The 24,493-nt window shown below is 44.2% G+C and overlaps 1 protein-coding gene across 1 annotated transcript in view; it reads right to left on the bottom strand.

Annotated features, from left to right (window-relative positions):
- Positions 1-13,083: 13,083 nt before the first annotated feature.
- LOC124035410 (lamin-L(III)-like) overlaps positions 13,084-24,493 on the bottom strand; it is a 53,713-nt gene continuing 42,303 nt past the window's right edge. Inside the window, exon 8 of the mRNA XM_046348861.1 lies at positions 13,084-13,216. Within this exon, the coding sequence (XP_046204817.1) occupies positions 13,084-13,216 (133 nt within the window). The remainder of the gene's footprint in view (positions 13,217-24,493) is intronic.

Raw genomic sequence — 24,493 nt, 5'->3', positions numbered from 1 at the left:
AGCATTTCTCCTTTGCCAAGATAATCCATCCATCTGACAGGTGGCATATCAAAGGCTGATTAAACAGCATGATCATTACACAGGTGCACCTTGTGCTGGGGACAGTAAAAGGCCACTCTAAAATGTGCAGTTTTGTCACACAACACAATGCCACAGGTGTCTCAAGTTTTGAGGGAGTGTGCAATTTGCATGCTGACTGCAGGAATGTCCACTAGAGCTGTTGCCAGATGATTTAATAATAAGCCGCCTCCAACGTTGTTTTAGAGAACATGGCAGAACGTCCAAATGGCCTCACAACCGCACACCACGTGCAACCACGCCAGCCCAGGACCTCCACATCCAGCTTCTTCACCTGTGGGATCGTCTGAGACCAGCCACTCGGATAGCTGATGGAAATGAGGAGTATTTCTTTGTAATAAAGCCCTTTTGTGGGGAAGAACTCATTCTGATTGGCTGGGCCTGGTTCTCCAGGGGATGGGCCTGGCTCCCAAGTTGGTGGGCCTATGCCCTCCCAGGCCCACCCACGGCTGAGCCCCTGCCCAGTCATGTGAAATCCATAGATTAGGGCCTAATTAATTTATTTCAATTGACTGATTTCCCTATATGAAATGTAATTCAGAAAAATGGTTGAAATGATTGCATGTTGCGGTTATATTTTTGTTCAGTACATTTATTAAAAATGGCAATTGCCAACATAACACTTATAACATAGAAAGGATGTCTGATATTCCAGTTCCAATATCATTTTTCTCCTTCAAAATGTCCTTGAAATGTGCCAGCAGTGATTTTCTCCAGCAAGGGGGACTTCTAGTCCAGTCATTACAGTAATTCATTCTGTAGGTTCATTTGACATCACAACCCTGTTGAGCGTCAGAGGAAACCCTTTGCTGTTGCAACTGGTGACATTACTCTGAAATATTAAACACTCGGCCACATCTGCTTTTTTATGCACTGAGGCATATTTTGTGTAGTGCTTAGGAATATTAAAGCATAATTTATATTTCAGGAGTTTGACACCTTGACATTTTGGCACCTCTGTTTTGAATTTCAGCATGCGGTTTGACATGTTTGTATTAATAACATTGTGATCTCGGAGGGCCATAGCCCCGGGCTGCTTCAACAAGACTACTAAAGGAAGGCATTTCAAAAGGAATTCTAGAGCAGCCTAGGGACTCGTCAAAATCAGCCCTGATACTTTTGCCCTGATAAAAATCCATTCCACACAAACGCGTGAACAGAGGGGGGGATGGTGGTTAGTGATCTGTGCCTGTGTGTGTGTGTGTGTGTGTGTGTGTGTGTGTGTGTGTGTGTGTGTGTGTGTGTGTGTGTGTGTGTGTGTGTGTGTGTGTGTGTGTGTGTGTGTGTGTGTGTGTGTGTGTGTGTGTGTGTGTGTGTGTGTGTGTGTGTGTGTGTGTGTGTGTGTGTGTGTGTGTGTGTGTGTGTGTGTGTGTGTGTGTGCCTGTGTGTGTGCGTGTGTCCGTGCATGTGTGTGGGGTTTTTCCGCAGAATCCCTGATGTTTCCCAGATTGATCAGTCATTCTGTATGCATGTCGAAGACAGCTTGGTGGTGCAGATGATTCCTAGATACACTGTTCACTGTTGGTGTCACTGTTTGCCACTAAATGTCCGTAACAATAACATTGTAATATCCCTTCTAACTATGTAGGACATATTGTGCCTGCCCCTTCATTTAAATACTACATCTCATAAAACCCAAACCATTATTCTAAACCAGGTTCTTGTAGTCATTCTTTTTTTTGTGGATGCCTTAGCTTTTACTGGCAGAAAATACAGTTTGGGTGAGAAGTTGGTGCTCTGAAATAATTGGATCTGAAATGGAACAGTTCAATTAATAATATCTAATTAGTATTAGACAAAATGAAACAACACATGCAGAGAGAGAGAGAGAGAGAGAGAGAGAGAGAGAGAGAGAGAGAGAGAGAGAGAGAGAGAGAGAGAGAGAGAGAGAGAGAGAGAGAGAGAGAGAGAGAGAGAGAGAGAGAGAGAGACGGAGAGAGAGAGAGACAGAGACAGAGAGAGAGGGAGAGAGAGAGTGGGGCAGAAAGAGAGACAGAGAGAGAGAGTGGGGCAGAAAGAGAGACAGAGAGAGAGAGAGAGGGGCAGAGAGAGAGAGAGAGAGAGAGAGAGAGAGAGAGAGAGAGAGAGAGAGAGAGCAGAAAGAGAGACAGAGAGGGAGAGAGAGAGAGAGAGAGAGAGAGAGAGAGAGAGAGAGAGAGAGAGAGAGAGAGAGAGAGAGAGAGAGAGAGAGAGAGAGAGAGAGAGAGAGAGAGAGAGAGACGGAGAGAAAGAGAGACAGAGAGACAGAGAGAGGGAGAGAGAGAGAGAGAAGAGAGAAAGAGAGAGAGAGAGAGAGAGAGAGAGAGAGAGAGAGAGAGAGAGAGAGAGAGAGAGAGAGAGAGAGAGAGAGAGAGAGAGAGAGAGAGAGAGACAGAGAGACAGAGAGAGGGAGAGAGAGAGACAGAAAGAGAAACAGAGAGAGGGAGAGAGAGAGTGGGGCAGAAAGAGAGACAAAGAGGGGGAGAAAGGGAGAGAGAGAGAGTGGGCATAAAGAGAGACAGAGAGGGGAGAAAGGGAGAGAGAGAGAGAGAGAGAGTGGGGCAGAAAGAGAGACAAAGAGGGGAAGAAAGGGAGAGAGAGAGAGTGGGCATAAAGAGAGACAGAGAGGGGGAGAAAGGGAGAGAGAGAGAGTGGGCATAAAGAGAGACAGAGAGGGGAGAAAGGGAGAGAGAGAGAAGTGCAATCAAACACTATCTTATTATCACCGCCCTGCAGTGGAGTCATGTATGTATTGATATCATGTAATCAATCAGATCTAGTCAGTGTTCCAGCAGACACTATTGGTGTGAGGTTTAAAGCATCAGCACGAGATGCAATATGACTCTTCCGTTGTCTGTTGACATGACACAGCATGTCAAGTAATACAAATGATTAAAACAATTAACAAACAAATACAGGCTGACAGCCAAGCGCAAACACGTACAAAGCCTTGCTTGACTAGACAGAATAACTTCACAGCTCCTAAAGGTCAAACAGGCTCCAATAATGTTGGAGTTTTCTGACAGGTGTGGAAGGGATCCAGGTCGAAAATGCTCTTCTCAGACTGAAACTTATTCATCCTATCATTTATTCTCTCTTTTTATTTCCTCTCCTTCAAATTTCCTTGACTTCCTTGAATTTACTTTTGTCAAATAACAACAAGTGTTGCACATTAAAAATCATTCAGTTCAATTCAAAGATTCCCTAATGAAGTTCAGGTCTTTCTTTCATCATCTCATGCTGCTCTCTGCCTGACCGCTCTCTCAAAGCCGACAACTCTGGGAAATTCAGAGATGGTCATGAATGTTTCCACTGCTCGCTCTTCTGTGTGCTCTCCAGTGTTGCACAAAGCAGCCCCCCCCACCCACCTGATTGTCTCGTGGTTAACTTGTCTGTACTCTGCAGTATCACTGAGGTCACCGTGCCTCTGCCCAGGGAGGAGTTGTTCATGTGTGTGTGTGTGTGTGTGTGTTAATGACTGCTATTTCTATGAAGGCTTCCCTCGTGATAAAATACAGACAGTGTTATTGCACAATAATATTTCAAAAACATCCATCCATGATACAGTGGGTATAAAATCAGGGGATTGATTGTCATTTCACTTCCACAACAACAACAGAAAATATAGGGGGAAAAAATTCTAGAAAAATCCCAATATAAAAATACATTTTGGCAATGTATTACTTAATTAACTTCACAACAATAAGAGTTTGTACTGTACACCGATAAATATTTCCACTTCACCTCCTTGTCTTTGAATCGACACACCGCACGTCTCAACCTTTAACCTGCGCTGGATACATTTGTGTCAGATCTGCCCACTACAGTCAGTCACACAGTCTTGTATATGGAGAACATAGATTGGATTAATTGAATTTCCAGTGTCCTCCAGTCAGAGCCACCAGAGTGTAGATAATTCCCTTATCCACATCAATGCGGGGCCCTCCGCTGGGCTCAGTCAAGGGCCCCAGACCTGCTGTTCGCTGGCAGGGATCTGCCACAATCAATTACACCAGGCCTGGTTAATGGGCCTCCCTGATTTCCTGCCCCCTCTCTCACTCTGGACTATTAGGAGGAGAAGTTCAAAATGGAAGAGGGGTAGACAATGACCCTTCAAAGAGAAACATTATATATATATGGATGTTTCATGTGTTGATGTGCTGAAGTCATACAGTATGCTGTGGCTTTGTGTTGGTCGAAGTTGTTTATGTGGGTTATATGAGCCTGTGAGTGTGTGTGTGTGTGTGTGTGTGTGTGTGTGTGTGTGTGTGTGTGTGTGTGTGTGTGTGTGTGTGTGTGTGTGTGTGTGTGTGTGTGTGTGTGTGTGTGTGTGTGTGTGTGTGTGTGTGTGTGTGTGTGTGTGTGTGTGTGTGTGTGTGTGTGTGTGTATCAGGGGGCTAGGGTTGATTCGGCTGATTAGGGGTATGTGTATAATGCCTGAGTGCGTTCCTTCACAGTAACCACATAGCTGTGCTGCCGACTCAGTAGGATGCTTCCTTTCATCCTGTCCGCTCCCTCACTCTCTCTCTACCCAGGGACCAGGCAGGTCCAGCCTGACGCCATTTCAGACACACACACACACACACACACACACACACACACACACACACACACACACACACACACACACACACACACACACACACACACACACACACACACACACACACACACACGTTCATGCACAAACACAAACAGACACAAACACACACACACATACACGTTTTAAAAATTATATTAAAACAATGTATGAATCAGTTCATTTTGTACCATATTTGAAACAGAAAATGCCAGTGGTTAATGTATTACTAATGCCACAACACTCACATTTGTCTTTTTATTAATAGGATATTTATATTGTCATTATGAAATGAGTGAAATGTACTTTTTCTAATATTTCTTTCTTTGTCAATTCGGTGTTATATATTTTTATGATCTATTTCCTAGACTTGAAGCATGGACTGGTTTTATTATTATCCTGCTGAGAAGACTCAAGAGGAAATGAAATAGGAAAGTTAGATCATTGTGAAACTAAATAAAGGTTAGTTAAATAAAGGTTAAATAAAATACAACTATTAAAATACATTTTTATTATCAGATAAGTAGATATGAAATAGTAAATGTGTATACTAAAAGAGTTACCTATTGCCGATGTCCAGGTACATGATCAAAACAACGTCTCTGTATGAATTACATCCTCATCAATTAAATGTTATCGGTTATATTAAATATTCATTACATTAAATATTCATTACATTAAATATTCCTTCAGGAAATCACAGCTAATAGAAAATAATGTAGGATTACATTTTTGATATGATAAATAAAATGTTAATAAAATCTGATTTCCTTTTTGAGAGCTCAATGGAGGCTAAACAATGTAGTTATATTATTCAAATCTGTGTCACAATGGATTGAGTCAAACATGTTTTACCATGTCAAGCTGAGTGAGGTAGAAAACACAATCATCTGACATCAACCAAACAGTAGTTTAACTGTTGTCTCCTCAGACCAGTAACGTCAGAAACACAGTTTATTGTTGTTGTATTTTAGATGCTTTAACACTTTATTCACACAGTAAGGAAACCGGAGAGGGAGTCAGGCAAGAGGGAGAACCAGTTGGAAGGATAGACACGGGGATGAACCCTGGTCTCCAGAGGGGAGTGCAGGGGAGTGGCACCACTGCAGCAGGGCTCTGGTCTATCTGAAACACTACTACAGTAGATATCATGAGTAGTGTTCACTCTCTCCATCATCTTCTACTTTCCCCAGTCTTTTTCCTTCATTGATACAGAAAATTGCATCTTTCGATCTTTCATATTCTTTCTCAATACAACAACGCATCAGTCACTTTAAAGTTCTGACGAGCAACATCTCTAGCCGACATGTTACCATCTTCTGGTATAAGATGATGCTGTCTTTTGTTGTGTGTTGTAAAAGCCAGGTTTTAAGTGCCTTTGCAGAAGCTCCAATTCAACTGGGTGTTTGACACTCTACCATGGCCTCTCCAGCTTCTCCGTCTCTCAGATTTAAAAACATGTCGCTGCGACCCCTGATCTCCACTTCCACTCTCCACCAGGAAGCCTCATACATGCCTGAACAATTAACTCCCCCACAGCCATCAATTCAGCCCAAAGGAAAGAAAAGACAGAAAGGAACATGTCACCTGGGTTCAGGAGAAAGAGAAGAAGAAAGGGGAGAAATGAGGAGAAAGGTTTTTGTGGAGAAAAACAGCTTTTTATCAGTCCACCCGTGTAACTGTCACAGCGACTGACAGCGAGACACTTAGGAAGGCCTCCTTTCATTCAGTCAGCCGGTCGGCCCCGTCGAATGGTTCAACAAACAATCCCAAGGTGCCTTGGGGTTGTGTTTACCTTTCAAAATCAGGGTCGCAAAAGGTTTGTTCACATAAAAGCGATGATGAACTGAAGTGGCATGTCTGTTTGGTTTCCCTGACTCCCCTGCAGTAGCACAGTGTATATTGATCTCTGTCACGCATCACTAAGTGGTCAGTAGGACTCTGTCGGCTGAACCAAGGACTCTCGCTCACTGTTTGAAGCTGCCCTGCAGGTGTCCAGAGCACTGCCTCAGATCCCCATGGAGACACAATTAGCTGCTTGGTCGACCTTTATTTGTGATGCTGCTAAACTTTTCCCAAACACCAAACCATTCCTTAAAGTGACTCCAACTATACCTGTTGTTGCCTGGGGCCTGGACTATACTGTAGTGTTGAACCTGTGGTGTAAAAAGCAATATGAAATAAACTTTTTCATAGGAAAAAGATTGTAGATCAGCAGCTTCCTGTGTTCCAGGAAAAACTACTGCCACTGCATAGAGTCATTATGGTGGATGGGTAGAGTAGTACAATACATGACATTACATCAGAACACTGTCAAGTCGGCCAGCACCAACTCACTGAGAAACACGCACAAACACAGACACACACTTCATTGAAGGCCTTATCGACAGTAGAGAGAGAGAGAGAGAGAGAGAGAGAGAGAGAGAGAGAGAGAGAGAGAGAGAGAGAGAGAGAGAGCGAGAGAGAGAGAGAGTCTGAGAGAGAGAGAGAGAGTCTGAGAGAGAGAGAGAGGGGGAGAGAGAGAGTCTGAGAGAGAGAGAGAGGGGAGAGAGTCTGAGAGAGAGAGAGAGAGGGAGAGAGAGCGAGAGAGAGAGAGAGAGAGTCTGAGAGAGAGAGAGAGGGGGAGAGAGAGAGCGAGAGAGAGAGAGAGAGAGAGAGTCTGAGAGAGAGAGAGAGAGAGAGAGAGAGAGAGAGAGAGAGAGAGAGAGAGAGAGAGAGAGAGAGAGTCTGAGAGAGAGAGAGAGAGAGAGAGAGAGAGAGAGAGGGGGAGAGAGAGAGAGAGAGAGAGAGAGAGAGAGAGAGAGTCTGAGAGAGAGAGAGAGAGAGAGAGAGAGGGGGAGAGAGAGAGAGAGTCTGAGAGAGAGAGAGAGGGGAGAGAGAGAGAGAGAGAGAGAGAGAGAGAGAGAGAGAGAGAGAGAGAGAGAGAGAGAGAGAGAGAGAGAGAGAGAGAGAGAGAGAGAGAGAGAGAGAGAGCTATTGTCCATTGTATGGTCATTTTTACCCTTGATTATTGTTGTTACTGATTGTCCCATTGACAATCTTGATTTTTATAATTTTAATTATGTTAATATTGTAAATGAATCCCTTAATCTCCAAAGTACGCTTTGGCAATATGTACATTGTTACGAATTAGGAATTAAATAGAGAGAGAGGTGGCGTGTGAGAGATTTCTCAGTTGTTTTCCTCTCCTTTGATCTGAGGACAGTGATATTGTAGGAAATCCCCAAGGTCAGTTATCGCACTGGAGAGACTCACTGATAGCCAGCACTGAGGACTCCTCTCCCATCTCTTTTTCCTCTCCCCTCCTCTCATCCCTCCACCCCTTCTCTTCCTTCTCTCAGTCCTTCTCTCAGCCCTCCACCCCTTCTCCTGTCCTTCTCTCAGCCCTCCATCCCCCATTCTTCTTCTATCCTCTCATCCCTCCATCCCCTTCCCCTCCTTCTCTCAGCCCTCCATCCCCTTCTCCTGTCCTTCTCTCAGCCCTCCACCCCCTTCTCCTGTCCTTCTCTCAGCCCTCCATCCCCCACTCCTCTTCTATCCTCTCATCCCTCCATCCCCTTCCCCTGTCCTTCTCTCAGCCCTCCATCCCCCACTCCTTTTCTATCTTCTCAGTCCTCCACCCCCTTCTCCTGTCCTTCTCTCAGCCCTCCATCCCCCACACCTCTTCTATCCTCTCATCCCTCCATCCCCCTCTCCTCTCCTCTACCTCTCATTCCTCCACTTTTTTCTCTCTTCCTCTCATCCCTCCAACCCCTTCTCCTGTCCTCCTCTCATCCCTCCATCCCCTTCTCCTGTCCTCCTCTCATCCCTCCACCCCCTCTCCTCTCCTCCTCTCATCCCTCAGCTCCCTCTCTTCTTCTCTCTTTCTCTCAAACCTCCATCCCCCACTCCTCTTCTATCCTCTCATCCCTCCACCCCCTCTCCTCTCCTCCTCCTCTTATCTCTCCACTCCCTCTTCTTTTCTCCTCCTCTTATCTCTCCACTCCCTCTCCTCTCCACCTCCTCTTATCTCTCCACTCCCTCTCCTCTCCTCCTCCTCTTATCCCCCCGCCCCCTCTCCTCTCCTCCTCCTCTTATCTCTCCACTCCCTCTCCTCTCTTCCTCCTCTCACCCCTGCACTCCCTCTTCTTTTCTCCTCCTCTTATCTCTCCACTCCCTCTTCTCTCCTCCTCTCATCCGCCCATCCCCCTGTCCTCCTCCTCTCTTTGAGTCTGAGGTTGAGTGGTGAGCCCTGCCTGCCAATTAGTGCCAATCAGGCCAGCGGTGTGATGAGGTGTGCAGGCAGGCAGGAAGGTTCTGGGACTGGGACCACCTGGCCACAGCCCACATCTGGCCTCTCCTTCACACACCTGTCAGGGCCAGGCCCACGGTGCTGCTGTACAGGCAGGGCAAGTGTGTGGAGCCTATACTCAGCTGGCATGGGTTATTAAAGGTGTGTGTGTAAAAGGAGTGTGTGTGTAAGTGTGTGCGTGTATGTGAGTGTGTGCATGTGAGTGTGAAGCTTCCGGCACTACCACAGCAGCGTCTCTCCGCAGCCCCTCTCTCACACCCTGAGACTCTCTGCTGCTCAAACCAGTGTTTTAGGACTCAAGATCTCGCCAGAAATTGTGGCTGATCTGCCTCGCTAAATAATGCATCAATGCAGGGTTTTTTGTTATGTAAAAAAAATGGCTTTTAGCTGCGCTTGCGGGACAGTAATGCCACCTGACAATCGCTCCCCGCAGTCTTGGCAGTGGCCCGGAGTGAAGCAGCCCCGGCTCCTTGTGATTGACAAGGACAAAAAAGAAGACAAATCCCATTCATGTTGTTGAATTGTCAACCGCAGCCGTGGGATTTGAAAAAGGAACCGCATGAAACCGTGACTTTGACTAGAAGAGGTAAAGAACTTAAACATGACAAGTGTGATTAAAATATCCCCAGAAAGTCACATAGGGCGTTGAGGTAGGAGAGAGACGATCTCCATAAGACATTCCATTATTGATGAGGACTGGGACAGAGGAGCTGGGAGTTTTTCAAGGCCAAACGTATTTGTGTAGCAGCAGCAGCTTACACAGCTTGTTAAAGATGGGTGTTTAGTCACAGGTATTTTGGCATGGTCGACATCACTACTCAGAAAAAGACCGGGTTCTGTTTGACTGAGGGAAAAAAGGCCATAAGACACTGTTCTGGACTGGTTACACACCACCACAGTTGCTGGAACCGTGCTGGAAAGGACAATGTCCGGGCCAATACAGTACGGTATAGTGTGAAAAGGGTATACATTTACTCAATCCAGTCTTCTGTCCATTTGTCACCAGTATACAACAGTAGCAGGACCCATAAATATGAAAGTTGGAGACTTGACCCTCTATGACTGGAGAAAAGTGTCTCTACCACCCTGTTAGTTTACAATGCACATTAATTGGATATATTTGATCTAGTTCTGGTGGTTGACACCAGTGGTTTCTGGAGAACTGGATATGCTATGTGAATCCTAAAGCAAGTCCATCTCATTCTTGCATATAACTCATTCATTCCAGCCAATCACTGAATCTGAAACCTGAAATGTCACTACTTTAATGTATTTGTCTCCTGTCCTCATATTTAGCCTCACATTGAACATCACCATCAAACCCCGGACTGAAATAACTGGTTCGGTACAATATCTGCATGGGTGGATGGTTCTGTACTTGACCCTGTATGAGGGCAACCGTTAAGTGGAGGATGTGTGCATCAAACCCACAGATACCTGCTCCCACACACACCCTCTAACGGTGCTAGTATCTGGGTCATGTTCTGGGGCCATATCAGATGAAATCGAATTATCCAAGCTATGATTCAGGTTCATCCTGAGTAGTTGAAAAGTAACAGTGACACACTGTACCATGATGCATTGCAAAGCCACCTTTTTACATGAGGAGCCAGAACACGAAACCCATACAGCTTTTTGACCTGTAGACTTTGTCATATACTGTACTGTTTGACACATTGATTCAGCAGCAACGTTGTTTTTCTGTGGACTCATCACAGCCTCCAACACACCAGGCCTCCACTGAGCGTGTCACTCATCACACAGGTCAGTCTCTCCAGGCCTCCACTGAGCGTGTCACTCATCACACAGGTCAGTCTCTCCAGGCCTCCACTGAGCGTGTCACTCATCACACAGGTCAGTCTCTCCAGGCCTCCACTGAGCGTGTCACTCATCACACAGGTCAGTCTCTCCAGGCCTCCACTGAGCGTGTCACTCATCACACAGGTCAGACTCTCCAGGCCTCCACTGAGCGTGTCACTCATCACACAGGTCAGTCTCTCCAGGCCTCCACTGAGCGTGTCACTCATCACACAGGTCAGTCTCTCCAGGCCTCCACTGAGCGTATCACTCATCACACAGGTCAGTCTCTCCAGGCCTCCACTGAGCGTGTCACTCATCACACAGGTCAGTCTCTCCAGGCCTCCACTGAGCGTGTCACTCATCACACAGGTCAGTCTCTCCAGGCCTCCACTGAGCGTGTCACTCATCACACAGGTCAGTCTCTCCAGGCCTCCACTGAGCGTGTCACTCATCACACAGGTCAGTCTCTCCAGGCCTCCACTGAGCGTGTCACTCATCACACAGGTCAGACTCTCCAGGCCTCCACTGAGCGTATCACTCATCACACAGGTCAGTCTCTCCAGGCCTCCACTGAGCGTGTCACTCATCACACAGGTCAGACTCTCCAGGCCTTACTCTTCCATATGGGTCCAATTTACCCCGGCTCGTCTGTTCTAGAAAGTTCCATGGCGTTCCTGAGGTCTGAGCCAGGGAGGCCAAGGGACAAGGAACCGTTCAAGGCTCTTTCCGATAAGTCTGTAGAGAAACGACAGCCATGCTCTCTCTGTGAGTCTGGTTCTATCTGCCTCTCTCTCTCTCTCTCTCTCTCTCTCTCTCTCTCTCTCTCTCTCTCTCTCTCTCTCTCTCTCTCTCTCTCTCTCTCTCTCTCTCTCTCTCTCTCTCTCTCTCTCTCTCTCTCACGGTCAGTATGTGCAGAGAAAAGCTCACTCGGACAGGGCATTCTTTCCACCAATCCCCACCCTGTGTTTCTTCAAAGTTCACAAAGTAATCAGAAACACATTTAACATCTGTGTGGCTTTACAGGTTGAAGTAGCATAGAATCCATATCCCTTCACAGTACCTGCTCCTTACTTTAGCTGTCTGAGATTCCAGCTGAGGAGGCCGACATTGAAATGGGAGAAATTCTTCTTCTCTTTCTGCCAATTTCTTTCAGCCAATACAGTATAACAGATGTCCATTACAAAACTACATTAAGAGAGGTCTCTGTGATTTTATACATTTGTAACTTTTCATTGGTTTTAACGGAGGCCAGATGAGGTCTCCCTGACGAAAGTAGACACCAAAGCCATGACATTATTCAATAAGAATATAGACAGTAAAAGGCTAAAAGGTGAACAGGTTCACAATTAAATTGTTGGGACCACATGTAGAATGTGTGACTTTCTTTCACTGTATATAAAAATATAGACAGAAATAAACATTTATTTATAAGTCAATTGTTCGGATTTGTCACGTTCTGACCTTATTTATTTTATTATGTCTTTGTTTTAGTGTGGTCAGGGAGTGAGTTGGGTGGGTTGTCTATGTTCCCTTTTCTATGTTTTGGGATTTCTGTGTTTGGACTGGTATGGTTCTCAATCAGAGGCAGCTGTTTATCGTTGTCCCCCATTGAGAACCATATTTCGGTAGCCTGGTTTCACTTTGAGTGGTGGGTGATTATTCTCCGTGTTAGTGTTTGTTACCACACGGGACTTTTTTGTTTGTTTCACTTTGTTATTTTGTATTTGTATAGTGTTCAGTTTGTCTTATGGACACTTACTACGCTGAAAATTGGTCCGACCTTTCTTACTCCTCATCAGAGGAAGAAGACAAACGTTCCAGGATTAAAGAAAGAGTTAACAGCAATAATTCCTAATGTGTGGCACTTGTACAATCCTTTATTCTAATGTAGCTTAAAGTCACAGTCCGTAAGAATTCCAGTCATTACAATTCATGAAATATACCATATTCTTTATATTTTTTAAGAATATGGTGAATAGGACATAACGTTGTTTATATGTTTGTTGGTAACGGAGAATGTTTTGATGTCTATGATGTCATCCTGTGTTTATTTGTATGTGACTGTCCTTCGGATATTCTACTGTCTTCGTGAAGCAAAACAAATTGCCCAGTGGAACGATAAAGATCTACTCTGCCATGCGTTAGAGAACGTCTAAATCCCTGTCCACAAAATGAGATGTTCCCATTCTCCCTCTGCGCTGTGAGAACATGACACCTCCCCTGTCCACACGCACAAACACACACACAAACACACACACAAACACACAAACACACACACAGACACAAACACACACACAAACACACAAACATACATACAAACACACACACAGACACACCATGTCTGCTGCAGCCGTGCTCAGTGGACTGCGAACGCAGGGTGAGCGGATGTGAAACGTATCACTGACCCAGTCACACACACTGCGGGCCGGGGCACGGAGGACAGACACCACACCAGATGCCGAGTGGTGCCCAGGGCATCAGAGGCATCCCTATGAGGGGAAAAGGCCCATCGAGCCAGCACAGGGAAATAAGCACCTGTCATGTGCCAAGTGGAGTGTTAAGTGCACAAATTGTGGAGGCGTGGGGGATGTTTCCGCGGGGGTGACAGCTCGGGGTTCTGGGTGCCATGTCAGGGCCTGGCAGATCATGTGGAGCCTTTTCCACTGTTCCTCCCCCATCCACTCCACCATCTCTCCCCCATCTCTCCCCCATCCTCTCCACCATCCTCTTCCCCATCCTCTCCCCCATCCTCTCCACCATCATCTCCACCATCTCTCCCCCATCCTCTCCACCATCTCTCCCCCATCCTCTCCACCATCTCTCCCCCATCTCCACCATCCACTCCACCATCTCTACCCCATCCACTCCCCCATCTCTCCCCCATCCACTCCCCCATCTCTCCCCCATCTCTCCCCCCATCCACTCCCCCATCTCTCCCCCATCCACTCCCCCATCTCTCCCCCATCCACCATCCATCCATCTCTCCCCCATCCCCCCCCATCCTCCCCCATCCACTCCCCCCCCATCTCTCCCACATCCTCTCCACCATCTCTCCCCCATCCTCTCCACCATCTCTCCCCCATCCTCTCCACCATCTCTCCCCCAACCCTGCCGCTGCTGAGGGGCACAACGGCAACAGTTATTAACTGGCTGTCTGCCTCAGTTATCTACATGAATCCTGTCTAGGCATCATTGGAGGGGCGATGTGGGGGGTGTCATCGCTGAGGGGCGTGGCAAAACAATCTCCGCTGAGCGTTTAGATCGTTTATTCCCGAGAGCCGGGTGTCAGCCACAAGCCAAATTGCCAGCCGCGTTTGTGTCGCCGCCACGGTCATCCTCTCACCTCACTCGGACTCGCCTCAACCTCTCCCCTCAGGTTGGCGAGGGACGCGGGCCATTGTAGGTGCTCAACCCGTGTGTCAGATGGCCGTTTCACAGAGTAACATTAATGCCACATGAAGGGCTGACGCCGAGCAGTGTGAAACTGTGAAATGTATTATAAATTGACCGAGCCGGCGGTGGTTGTACAGTACGGATGTGAAGAACTGTGAGCGCTGGTCACAGGCATTGTTATGACTCTGGCTGTTTAGTATCATGGGAGTTGACAGGGCAGGACTGGTGGCCATGGAGGGGCAGAGTTGTGTGTGTTTTGTGAACAACAGCCACAGAGCTGCCAGAGAGAAAAACCATGAACTAAAACAGACCCAGTATGAAAGATGGTGTCTGACTATGTCCCAATGTTACATGTTTAAATGATATCTATTCTCTGCTCTTCCAATATAAGGGTTTATCATTGACATGTGACACTTACTTTGTCTTTGTTTTATTTTACTCATGTGCTTTTATTGTGTTGAAATTCATCTCCAATTGGAATGACAAATTGGTGTGTACTTACCGTAACCTAAGATGTTGTTTCCCAACAGTTCAACTCAGAGCAGTGAATAGCTGCCTCTTGTTGTTTTCTTTCAGGGACGGTCTTAAACAGCGCCTCTGTAACATTCCTCCCTATTGGCCGGTGCTCTTTAGGGTTCTACAGTGTTGTTATCAGCAGCAGAGGTAGCACTTGAGATGAAACATCTGTAGGAGGGAGATGGGAACCAGGTGCCAGAGCCTCCCTGTGACGAGGGTGGAATCATCCCTCTAGGATTCTACTGCCACCCTCAGGATACAGGCCCACCAGGCACATACCAGTACACACTGACAGCATGAACTGCTTATCCACTTGGTTCTTGCTTTGTTACTTTGCATTGAGTTTTTTTCTCCCCTAGTTTCATTAAAAGGGTTAAACAGAAATGAGGTGGGACTGGGAGGCAGATAGAAGGAACATAGTGTGGATTTTCTCATTGCTTTTGTACACCATAATTCTACACCATAAACTGATGAGTTATTTAATCACTGAAGTTCACAGTATGTATGAGATCAGCCCTCAGCCCTTTCTGCTGGAAGACCTGCTGACATCTGGTGTAGGCTGAAGTTGCCCCTTACATTTTCCCCACTTATGGTTAGGGTAAGGGCTGGGGGAGGGGAGCTGATCCTAGGTCTGTACCTAGGGGGAACTTCACCCCAGAGCCAGAGATCTTAAAACACTTGATAGCTGAATGATTTGGAGCCACATAGTGAATTTGTAAGATGGAGTAATGAACACTCATTCTAAAATAATTCAACCAGTAATGATTTTTATAGCCTACAATACAGCATATATAACACATCAACAAGCACTTATATTTGAATAAATAGGGTATACCATCTACATAGAGTGTTATCTGTCATACAGTATCTTTATCATATAGCATCATAAATTAAATACAAACCCCCCAAAAAATCACAAGAACCATTTTTAAAAAGACTAAAGCCACACACTAAAAAGGAAGCTTATTCTGAATGGTTTATTAGACTCCGTTTGACAAATAATAAAATGTGATGAGAATATATTATAAAGCTAACAGTTAATGTAGCTCCCATACCATAATTCTAGCAGTATCATGGTCATAAATACAGTACCAGTCAAAAGTTTGGACACACCAACTCATTCAAGGGTTTTTCTTTATTTGGACTATTTTCTGCATTGTGCTGTAGAATAATAGTGAAGACATCAACACTATGAAATAACATATATGGAATCATGTAGTATCCAACGAAGTGTTAAATAAATCAAAATATATTTGAGATTCTTCAAAGTAGGCACCCTTTGCCTTGATGACAGCTTTGCACACTCTTGGCATTCTCTTAACCAGCTTCACCTGGAATGCTTTTCCAGCATTCTTAGAAGGAGTTCACACACACACTGAATACTTGTTGGCTGCTTTTCCTTCACTCTGCGGTCCAACTCATCCCAAACATTCACATTGTGGAGGCCAGGTCATCTGATGCAGCACTACATCACTCTCCGTCTTGGTCAAATAGCCCTTACACAGCCTGGAGGTGTGTTGGGTCATTGCCAACCAGATGTGATGGTTGCGATCGCTGCAGAATGCTGTGGTAGCCATGCTGGATATGTGTGCTTTGAATTCTAAATAAATCACTGACAGTGCTACCAGCAAAACAACCCCACACCATCACACCTCCATGCTTCACAGTGGGAACCACACATGCGGAGATCATCCGTTCACCTACTCTGCGTCCCACAAAGACATGGCGGTTGGAACCAAAAATCGCACATTTTGACTCATCAGAACAAAGGACAGATTTCCAGCGGTCTAATGTCCATTGCTCATGTTTCTTGGCCAAAGCAAGTATCTTCTTCTTATTGGTGTCCTTTAGTAGTGGTTTCTTTGCAGCAATTTGACCGTGAAGGCCTGATTCACACAGTCTCCTCTGAACAGTCAATGTTGAGATGTGTCTGTTACTTGAACTATGTGAAGCATTTATTTGGGCTGCAATCTGAGGCTGGTAACTCTAATGAACTTATCCTCTGCAGCAGATGTAACTCTGGGTCTTCCTTTCATGTGGGGTCCTCATGAGAGCCAGTTTCATCATGTAGCTTGATGGTTTTTGTGACTGCACTTGAAGAAACTTAACATTTTCCTGATCTTGCCATTTTCCAGATTGACTGACCTTCATGTCTTAAAGTAATGATGGACTGTCATTTCTCTTTGCTTATTTGAGCTGTTCTTCCCATAATATGGAATTGGTCTTTTACCAAATAGGGCTATCTTCTGTATTCACCCCTACCTTGTCACAACACAACTGATTGGCTCAAATTCACCTGTTAATTGAAATGCATTCCAGGTAACTATCTCATGAAGCCGGTTGAGAGAATGCCAAGAGTGTGTAAAGCTGTCATCAAGGCAAAGGGTGGCTACTTTGAAGAATCTCAAATATCAAATATATTTGGATTTGTTTAACACTTTCTTGGTTACTACATGATTCCATGTGTGTTATTTCATAGTTTTGATGTCCACTATTATTCTACAATGTAGAAAATAGTCAAATAAAAAAAACTTGATTGAGTAGGTGTCTCCAAACTTTTGACTGGTACTGTAGTTCGCAACCAGCATTACCTCTACGTTTGCAGGTATACTGTAACCTTAAACATCAGGCGAGCTTTAGAGAGACAGAGAAGTCATCGTGTGTGCGAAAATACTTTTCTCAGCCTCATCTATCGACCACCTCTGCTCTTCTGGGTATACCTGCAGACCAATTTCTAATCCAATTCCTAATCCAAAACATGATGAACAATTTAATGTGTATGTTCCCTTCATATGCAATGAATGGGAGTGTAAAAACTGCTCTTAGTCTGTCCCCCCCCCCCTTGTGGTGAATAGGAGCTGTGTCTGTGAGGTTTGAGATTTCTTGTTCTAAGGCTATGGCGCCTCCTTGTGGTACATATTGTGTACAATGAACACAGTTTATAACAGTTTATAATTTATAACTCAACAGAAGCAAATCAATCACAATTGAATTATACCAAGTATCAGGTTTGTTTTTCTTGAGACAACTGTTGCCCCAGAGGACCAATGTTGGAGGAAACAACATCAAACACTTGTAAAAGTGACTTCCTCATCACATATTTTATATTGTATATCTCATAAGTATAATTAAAGCTTGATTCCTTAGTTGCTACATACATTTTTTGACTTGTAAATTAATTATAGAAATCAATTGATTCTTGAAGAATATCATTTATAAATGCCTCATGAGCTCAGTTCATCTGTTGTGCCACATCAGGACCCAAAATATATAAGTTATATGTTTTATTCCAATGTTTGTAAACAATATAAATGTAAACAAACACTGTACAGCGTCAAAACATGGTTCAAATATCATGTTGATGTACTGGATGGTCAGTGCTTGTATACACAGCTCAGTGGTTACATTTCTCCAGGCCCATGCCTCAGCTTTTTACCAAAACAGAGGTGGGACAGCGCTAAGTTATTGTTTCAACTGCGGATTCTAGCTGTAGCACTTTCCTGCATTCAAATGACCTAGTGGTCTCATGGGTGGAATGGTATCAATATTTCTCATAATGTCATCATTAACAATTATTTATTTTTTTAAACACAGAAAATCTGGGGTTTCTATGTCAAACAGTTTTGTTATATAGAATAAATATAGAATAGAATCAATCTGGGCATAACACATACATGGAGATTGTTCCCCAGTATAGTATATTATAGTATAGTAGTATAATAAACTATAGTACAGAATCAATCTGGGCATAACACATACATGGAGATTGTTCCCCAGTATAGTATATTATAGTATAGTAGTATAATAAACTATAGTATAAACAGTATAGTATAGTAGTATAGTAAAGTACAGTATAGACTGTATAGTATAGTAGTATAGTAGAGTATAGTATAGACTGTATAGTAGTATACTTTAATTTAGTATAATATAGACTGTATAGTATAGTAGTATAGTCAAGTATAGCATAGACTGTATATTATAGTACTATAGTTTAATTTAGTATAGTATAGTATAGACCCCTCAAACTCAACTCTGCACCTGGAAGCCAGTCCCACTGCGGTTTTATTTCATTGTTCCCCTCTAATCAGGGACTGATTTAGACCTGGGACACCAGGTGGGTGATTCCCCTCTAATCAGGGACTGATTTAGACCTGGGACACCAGGTGGGTGATTCCCCTCTAATCAGGGACTGATTTAGACCTGGGACACCAGGTGGGTGATTCCCCTCTAATCAGGGACTGATTTAGACCTGGGACACCAGATGGGTGATTCCCCTCTGATCAGGGACTGATTTAGACCTGAGACACAAGTTGGGTGATTCCCCTCTAATCAGGGACTGATTTAGACCTGGGACACCAGGTGGGTGATTTCCCTCTAATCAGGGACTGATTTAGACCTGGGACACCAGGTGGGTGATTTCCCTCTAATCAGGGACTAATTTAGAACTGGGACACCAGGTGGGTGATTCCCCTCTAATCAGGGACTGATTTAGACCTGGGACACCAGGTGGGTGATTCCCCTCTAATCAGGGACTGATTTAGACCTGGGACACCAGGTGGGTGATTCCCCTCTAATCAGGGACTAATTTAGACCTGGGACACCAGGTGGGTGATTCCCCTCTATTCAGGGACTGATTTAGACCTGGGACACCAGGTGGGTGATTCCCCTCTAATCAGGGACTGATTTAGACCTGGGACACCAGGTGGGTGCAATTAATTATCAGGTAGAACAGAACCAGCAGGCTGTAGACCTCATAGGGTCAGAGTTGAGTACCTCTGGTATGGACGGTGTAGTATAGTATAGACAGTATAGTATAGTAGTATAGGTAAGTATAGTATAGACAGTATAGTTTAGTATAGTATAGACTGTATAGTATAGTAGTATAATATAGACAATATAGTATAGTATAGTATAGTATAGTATAGTATAGTATAGTATAGTATAGTATAGTATAGTATAGTATAGTATAGTATAGTGTATAGTATAGTATAGTATAGTAGTAAAGTATAGTATAGTAGTATATTATAGTAGTGTATAATTGTAAGTCGCTCTGGATAAGAGCGTCTGCTAAATGACTTAAATGTAAATGTAAATGTAGTAGTATAGTAAAGTGTAGGGTTGTTGTACCGGAAGTTATGTTGCTAGCCACACATTCTGGCTTGAGTTTTTTCTGATAGTTAATATTAAGTACAGTGTAGATCCACTGTCATCCCCATTCAAATACATGATTTGTACTTTCTGCATGCTCTGGTTTGGTGAACACACTCTTGCCAGTCCTTGGATGTATGTGTCAGGACCCATGTGAATCAGCAAACAGCATGTAGACATTAGGCACCAAACAGAAGAAAACACACTAAAACAGGGAGGGACTACCTAAACTTGTCCAATAACAAACACTTGTTTTCGTTTACTGTTGCAAAATGTTTTGCTATGGTACACCCTAATGAATACAGCCCAGGGTATGCCACTCGGAGAGCTAATAGAAGACAATGCATTTTTTAATGAGTGTAAATACTCTGAGGGCTTCCAGGAAGCACTGCTGGGTAACTCATAACCTAACTGCCTACAATCTGCTATGTCATTATTCGGTGCAGATATAGGCCTTGTAGAAGGTTCCTGAGTAGAGTGTTGCCAATGTAGCATAGTTAGATTGAATGTAGAACATGTATAATGAAAGGCTTTATACCCTGAAGCAGAACCATGTATTTATCTAAATTCTCGGCTCTGGCCTGATGTAGCTATAGAACACTACTCACGCAAAGGTTCCCCATACTGTAACCAATGGACACAACAAACCAGCTGACCAGTGACCGTAACTTGCTGCACATTCTGTTCCATTACAGCAGGGTGCAGCAAAGTCTTTCAGAACATGTTTCATAATTAGGCCTAGACATTGTAATGGGGCCCGAATAAAACAACATAAATAACAAACATAAGTATGGCCAAAAGACAATGTTTTTGTTGCACCTGCAGTTTGAGTTGGTGATATAGGCCTTTCACTTCTGTAGCCCTACCAATAGCATGGACTTCCTTGGCAGAAAGTATGTAATAAATCATGAAACTATACAATACCAGAGAAATTATTTGTCAATCAATACTTATGAAAATCAACGACATCACGACTCACAAATAGGGTACTCTCGCTTTCTCTTTCCGTCGTATGCTGTTTTTAAGCGTGGGCTTCCACCGCTCGATCAAATTTACATAAACTTAGCGCTTTCCACCAATCAGGGTTGAGAACGCACGACATCTCTGCGATACAGAAACAAGCTCCTCCAACGCAAGCAGCGGCAACATTGTAGCGGAGATACGCCAGCGGACGGGAAGCAACGAGGGGAGAGCCACGGAATAGACCCCGTTATATTGTTGTGATTGCCCCATCTAGATCGTATTCTGTCAGATCTCTCTGAAAAGTGAATCGGTACACCATTGAGGATGTCGGTGGCAGGGCTGAAGAAGCAATTTCACAAAGCCAGTCAGGTGAGCAGGAGACGCCCCGTTATATCACAATAAGTGGTAATGTTTCATCATAACGTTATGATTTTAACTAACCTATCTAAACATGACATTGATCTATCTGTTATACAAACAACTACAATATAATAAAGCAATATTTCTGGCTTGACGTCATGGTCTATTAGTTCCAATCCACTCTCGCTTTCATAATCAAGCTTACAAGTAGCGAGTCGACATCATTGTTGTGTTGTGTATTTTCTGTCCCCGTGCCTCCAGTGCTGTCAGGAATGTGCATGTATGGTCGGGAGCGAGCGATCTACTTCAGCCTAGAGAGAGAAAAACATGTAGGCGACATGCAACTAGTAGCAAGTGCAGCAGGTCCTTTTTCCAAATTTGGGATTGTTTTGCTTGCCAGCGCGATTTTATCATTAATTTGCCAGATGGTGTTTTTCTCTGAATAGGGTTCCTGATTGATATGCATTTGCTCGCAGGCTTAACAAAGACTCCAACATACAATGGAGAACATAGCAGTACCACAAGCTGTCCACCTCCTTTTGATCAAGTTCTCAACGGGCTCCCAGCTAGCTTGCCAGCCACCTGCTTTGCTGTCCTTTAGCCTAGTTTTAGGCAATGATCTTTCATGGTAGCACCCAATGTGCATGTAGCCTCAGTTGTGAGTTGATGAAGATCTCTTGCTATCTTGCTTCAGAAGTGTAGCTCCCTTCCCTATTTATATTATACAATTGGTCTGTGTGTCCATCTGTCTGCCTGTAAAGTCTGTCTGCCTGCCTGTAAAGTGTGTCTGCCTGCCTGTAAAGTCTGTCTGCCTGCCTGTGAAGTGTGTCTGCCTGCCTGTAAAGTCTGTCTGCCTGCCTGTAAAGTGTGTCTGCCTGCCTGTAAAGTACAGTTGAAGTCTGAAGTTCACATACACTTAGGTTGGAGTCATTAAAACTAGTTTTTCAACCACTCCATAATTTTCTTGTTAACAAACTATAGTTTTAGCAAGTCGTTTAGGACATCTACTTTGTGCATGACACAAGTAGTTTTTCCAACAATTGTTTACAGACAGATTATTTCACTTACAATTCACTGTATCACAATTCCAGTGGGTCAGAAGTTTACATAAACTAAGTTGACTGTGCCTTTAAACAGCTTGGAAAATACCACAAAATGATGTCATGGCTTTAGAAGCTTCTGATAGGCTAACTGACATCATTTGAGTGAATTGGAGGTGTACCTGTGGATGTATTTCAAGGCCTACCTTCAAACTCAGTGCATCTTTGCTTGACATCATAGGAAAATCAAAGGAAATCAGCCAAGACCTCAGAAAAAACATTGTAGACCTTCACAAGTCTGGTTCATCCTTGGGAGCAATTTCCAAATGCCTGGAGGTACCACGTTCATCTGTACAAACAATAGCACGCAAGTACTGTATATACACCATGGGACCAGGCAGCCGTCATACCGCTCAGGAAGGAGACGCGTTCGGTCTCCTAGAGATGAACATACTTTGTTGCAAAAAGTGCAAATCAATCCCAGAACAGCAGCAAAGGACCTTGTGAAGATGCTGGAGGAAACAGGTACAAAAGTATCTATATCCACAGTAAAACGAGTCCTATATCGACATAACCTGAACGGCCGCTCAGCAAAACCGCCATAAGAAATCCAGACTACGGTTTGCAACTGAGCATGGGGACGAAGATCATACTTTTTGGAGAAATGTCCTCTGGTCTGATGATACAAAAATAGAACTGTTTGGCCATAATGACCATTGTTATGTTTGGTGGAAAAAAGGGGACGCTTGCAAGCCGAAGAACACCATCCCAACCATGAAGCATGGGGGTGGCAGCATCATGTTGTTGGGGTGCTTTGCTGCAGGAGGGACTGGTGCACTTCACAAACTAGATGGCATGTTGAGGAAGGAAAGTTATGTGGATATATTGAAGCAACATCTCAAGAAATCAGTCAGGAAGTTAAAGCTTGGGTCATCCAAATGGACAATGACCCCAAGCATACTTTCAAAGTTGTGTCAAAATGGCTTTAGGACAACAAGGTATTGGAGTGGCCATCACAAATCCCTGACCTCAATCCTATAGAAAATTTGTGAGCAGAACTGAAAAAGTGTGTGCGAGCAAGGAGGCCTACAAACCTGACTCAGTTACACCAGCTCTGTCACGATGGATGGGCCAAAATTCACCCAACTTATTGTGGGAAGCTTGTGGAAGGCTACCCGAAACGTTTGACCCAAGTTAAACTATTTAAAGGCAATGCTACCAAATACTAATTGAGTGTATGTAAACTTCTGACCCACTGGAAATGTGATGAAAGAAATAAAAGCTGAAATAAATCATTCTCTCTACTATTATTCTGACATTTCACATTCTTAAAATAAAGTGGTGTTCCTAGCTGACCTAAGACAGGGAATTTTTACTCTGATTAAATCTCAGGAATTGTGAAAAACTGAGTCTAAATGTAGTTGGCTAAGGCGTATGTAAACTTCCGGCTTCAACTGAATGTCTGCCTGTCTGTCTGTCAGAATCTTTTCCCACTTGTTTTCAGGAAACCCCTTGTTGTGTTCGAAGTCACATTCTGATGCCATGCTGTGTAGGCTAAAATATATCAGACAACCTAGATAATGTGCACACTGAATAGACAGCACACATCGCAAAGAAAATGGGTCAGTCTCTAGGCACACAACCTATTTATTCCCATATAGTAGACCAACTAGTGTAGTTTTGGTCCAAGCAAGTACAAACATGTCACACTGGTTGTATAATCAGTCTATTATACATTCTCATAAAGAATCCAGTTACCTTTTCTAATACGTACATTGTTGCCTATCTTCCACCACAATTACTCAGCACGAAAAGACAGCATGGCGCTGGAATGTGACATATCAAAACAATCAAATCAAATGTATTTATAAAGCCCTTCGTACATCAGCTGATATCTCAAAGTGCTGTACAGAAACCCAGCCTAAAACCCCAAACAGCAAGCAATGCAGGTGTAGAAGCACGGTGGCTAGGAAAAACTCCCTAGAAACGCCAAAACCTAGGAAGAAACCTAGGGAGGAACCAGGCTATGTGGGGTGGCTAGTCCTCTTCTGGCTGTGCCGGGTGGAGATTATAACAGAACATGGCCAAGATGTTCAAATGTTCATAAATGACCAGCTTGGTCCAATAATAATAATAAGGCAGAACAGTTGAAACTGGAGCAGCAGCACAGTCAGGTGGACTGGGGACAGCAAGGAGTCATCATGTCAGGTAGTCCTGAGGCATGGTTCTAGGGCTCAGGTCCTCCGAGAGAGAGAAAGAAAGAGAGAATTAGAGAGAGCACACTTAAATTCACACAGGACACCGAATAGGACAGGAGAAGTACTCCAGATATAACAAACTGACCCT

The sequence above is a fragment of the Oncorhynchus gorbuscha genome, linkage group LG05, assembly GCF_021184085.1.
Source record: "Oncorhynchus gorbuscha isolate QuinsamMale2020 ecotype Even-year linkage group LG05, OgorEven_v1.0, whole genome shotgun sequence".
NCBI lineage: Eukaryota > Metazoa > Chordata > Actinopteri > Salmoniformes > Salmonidae > Oncorhynchus > Oncorhynchus gorbuscha.
This window is presented reverse-complemented; position numbering and strand designations above follow the sequence as displayed.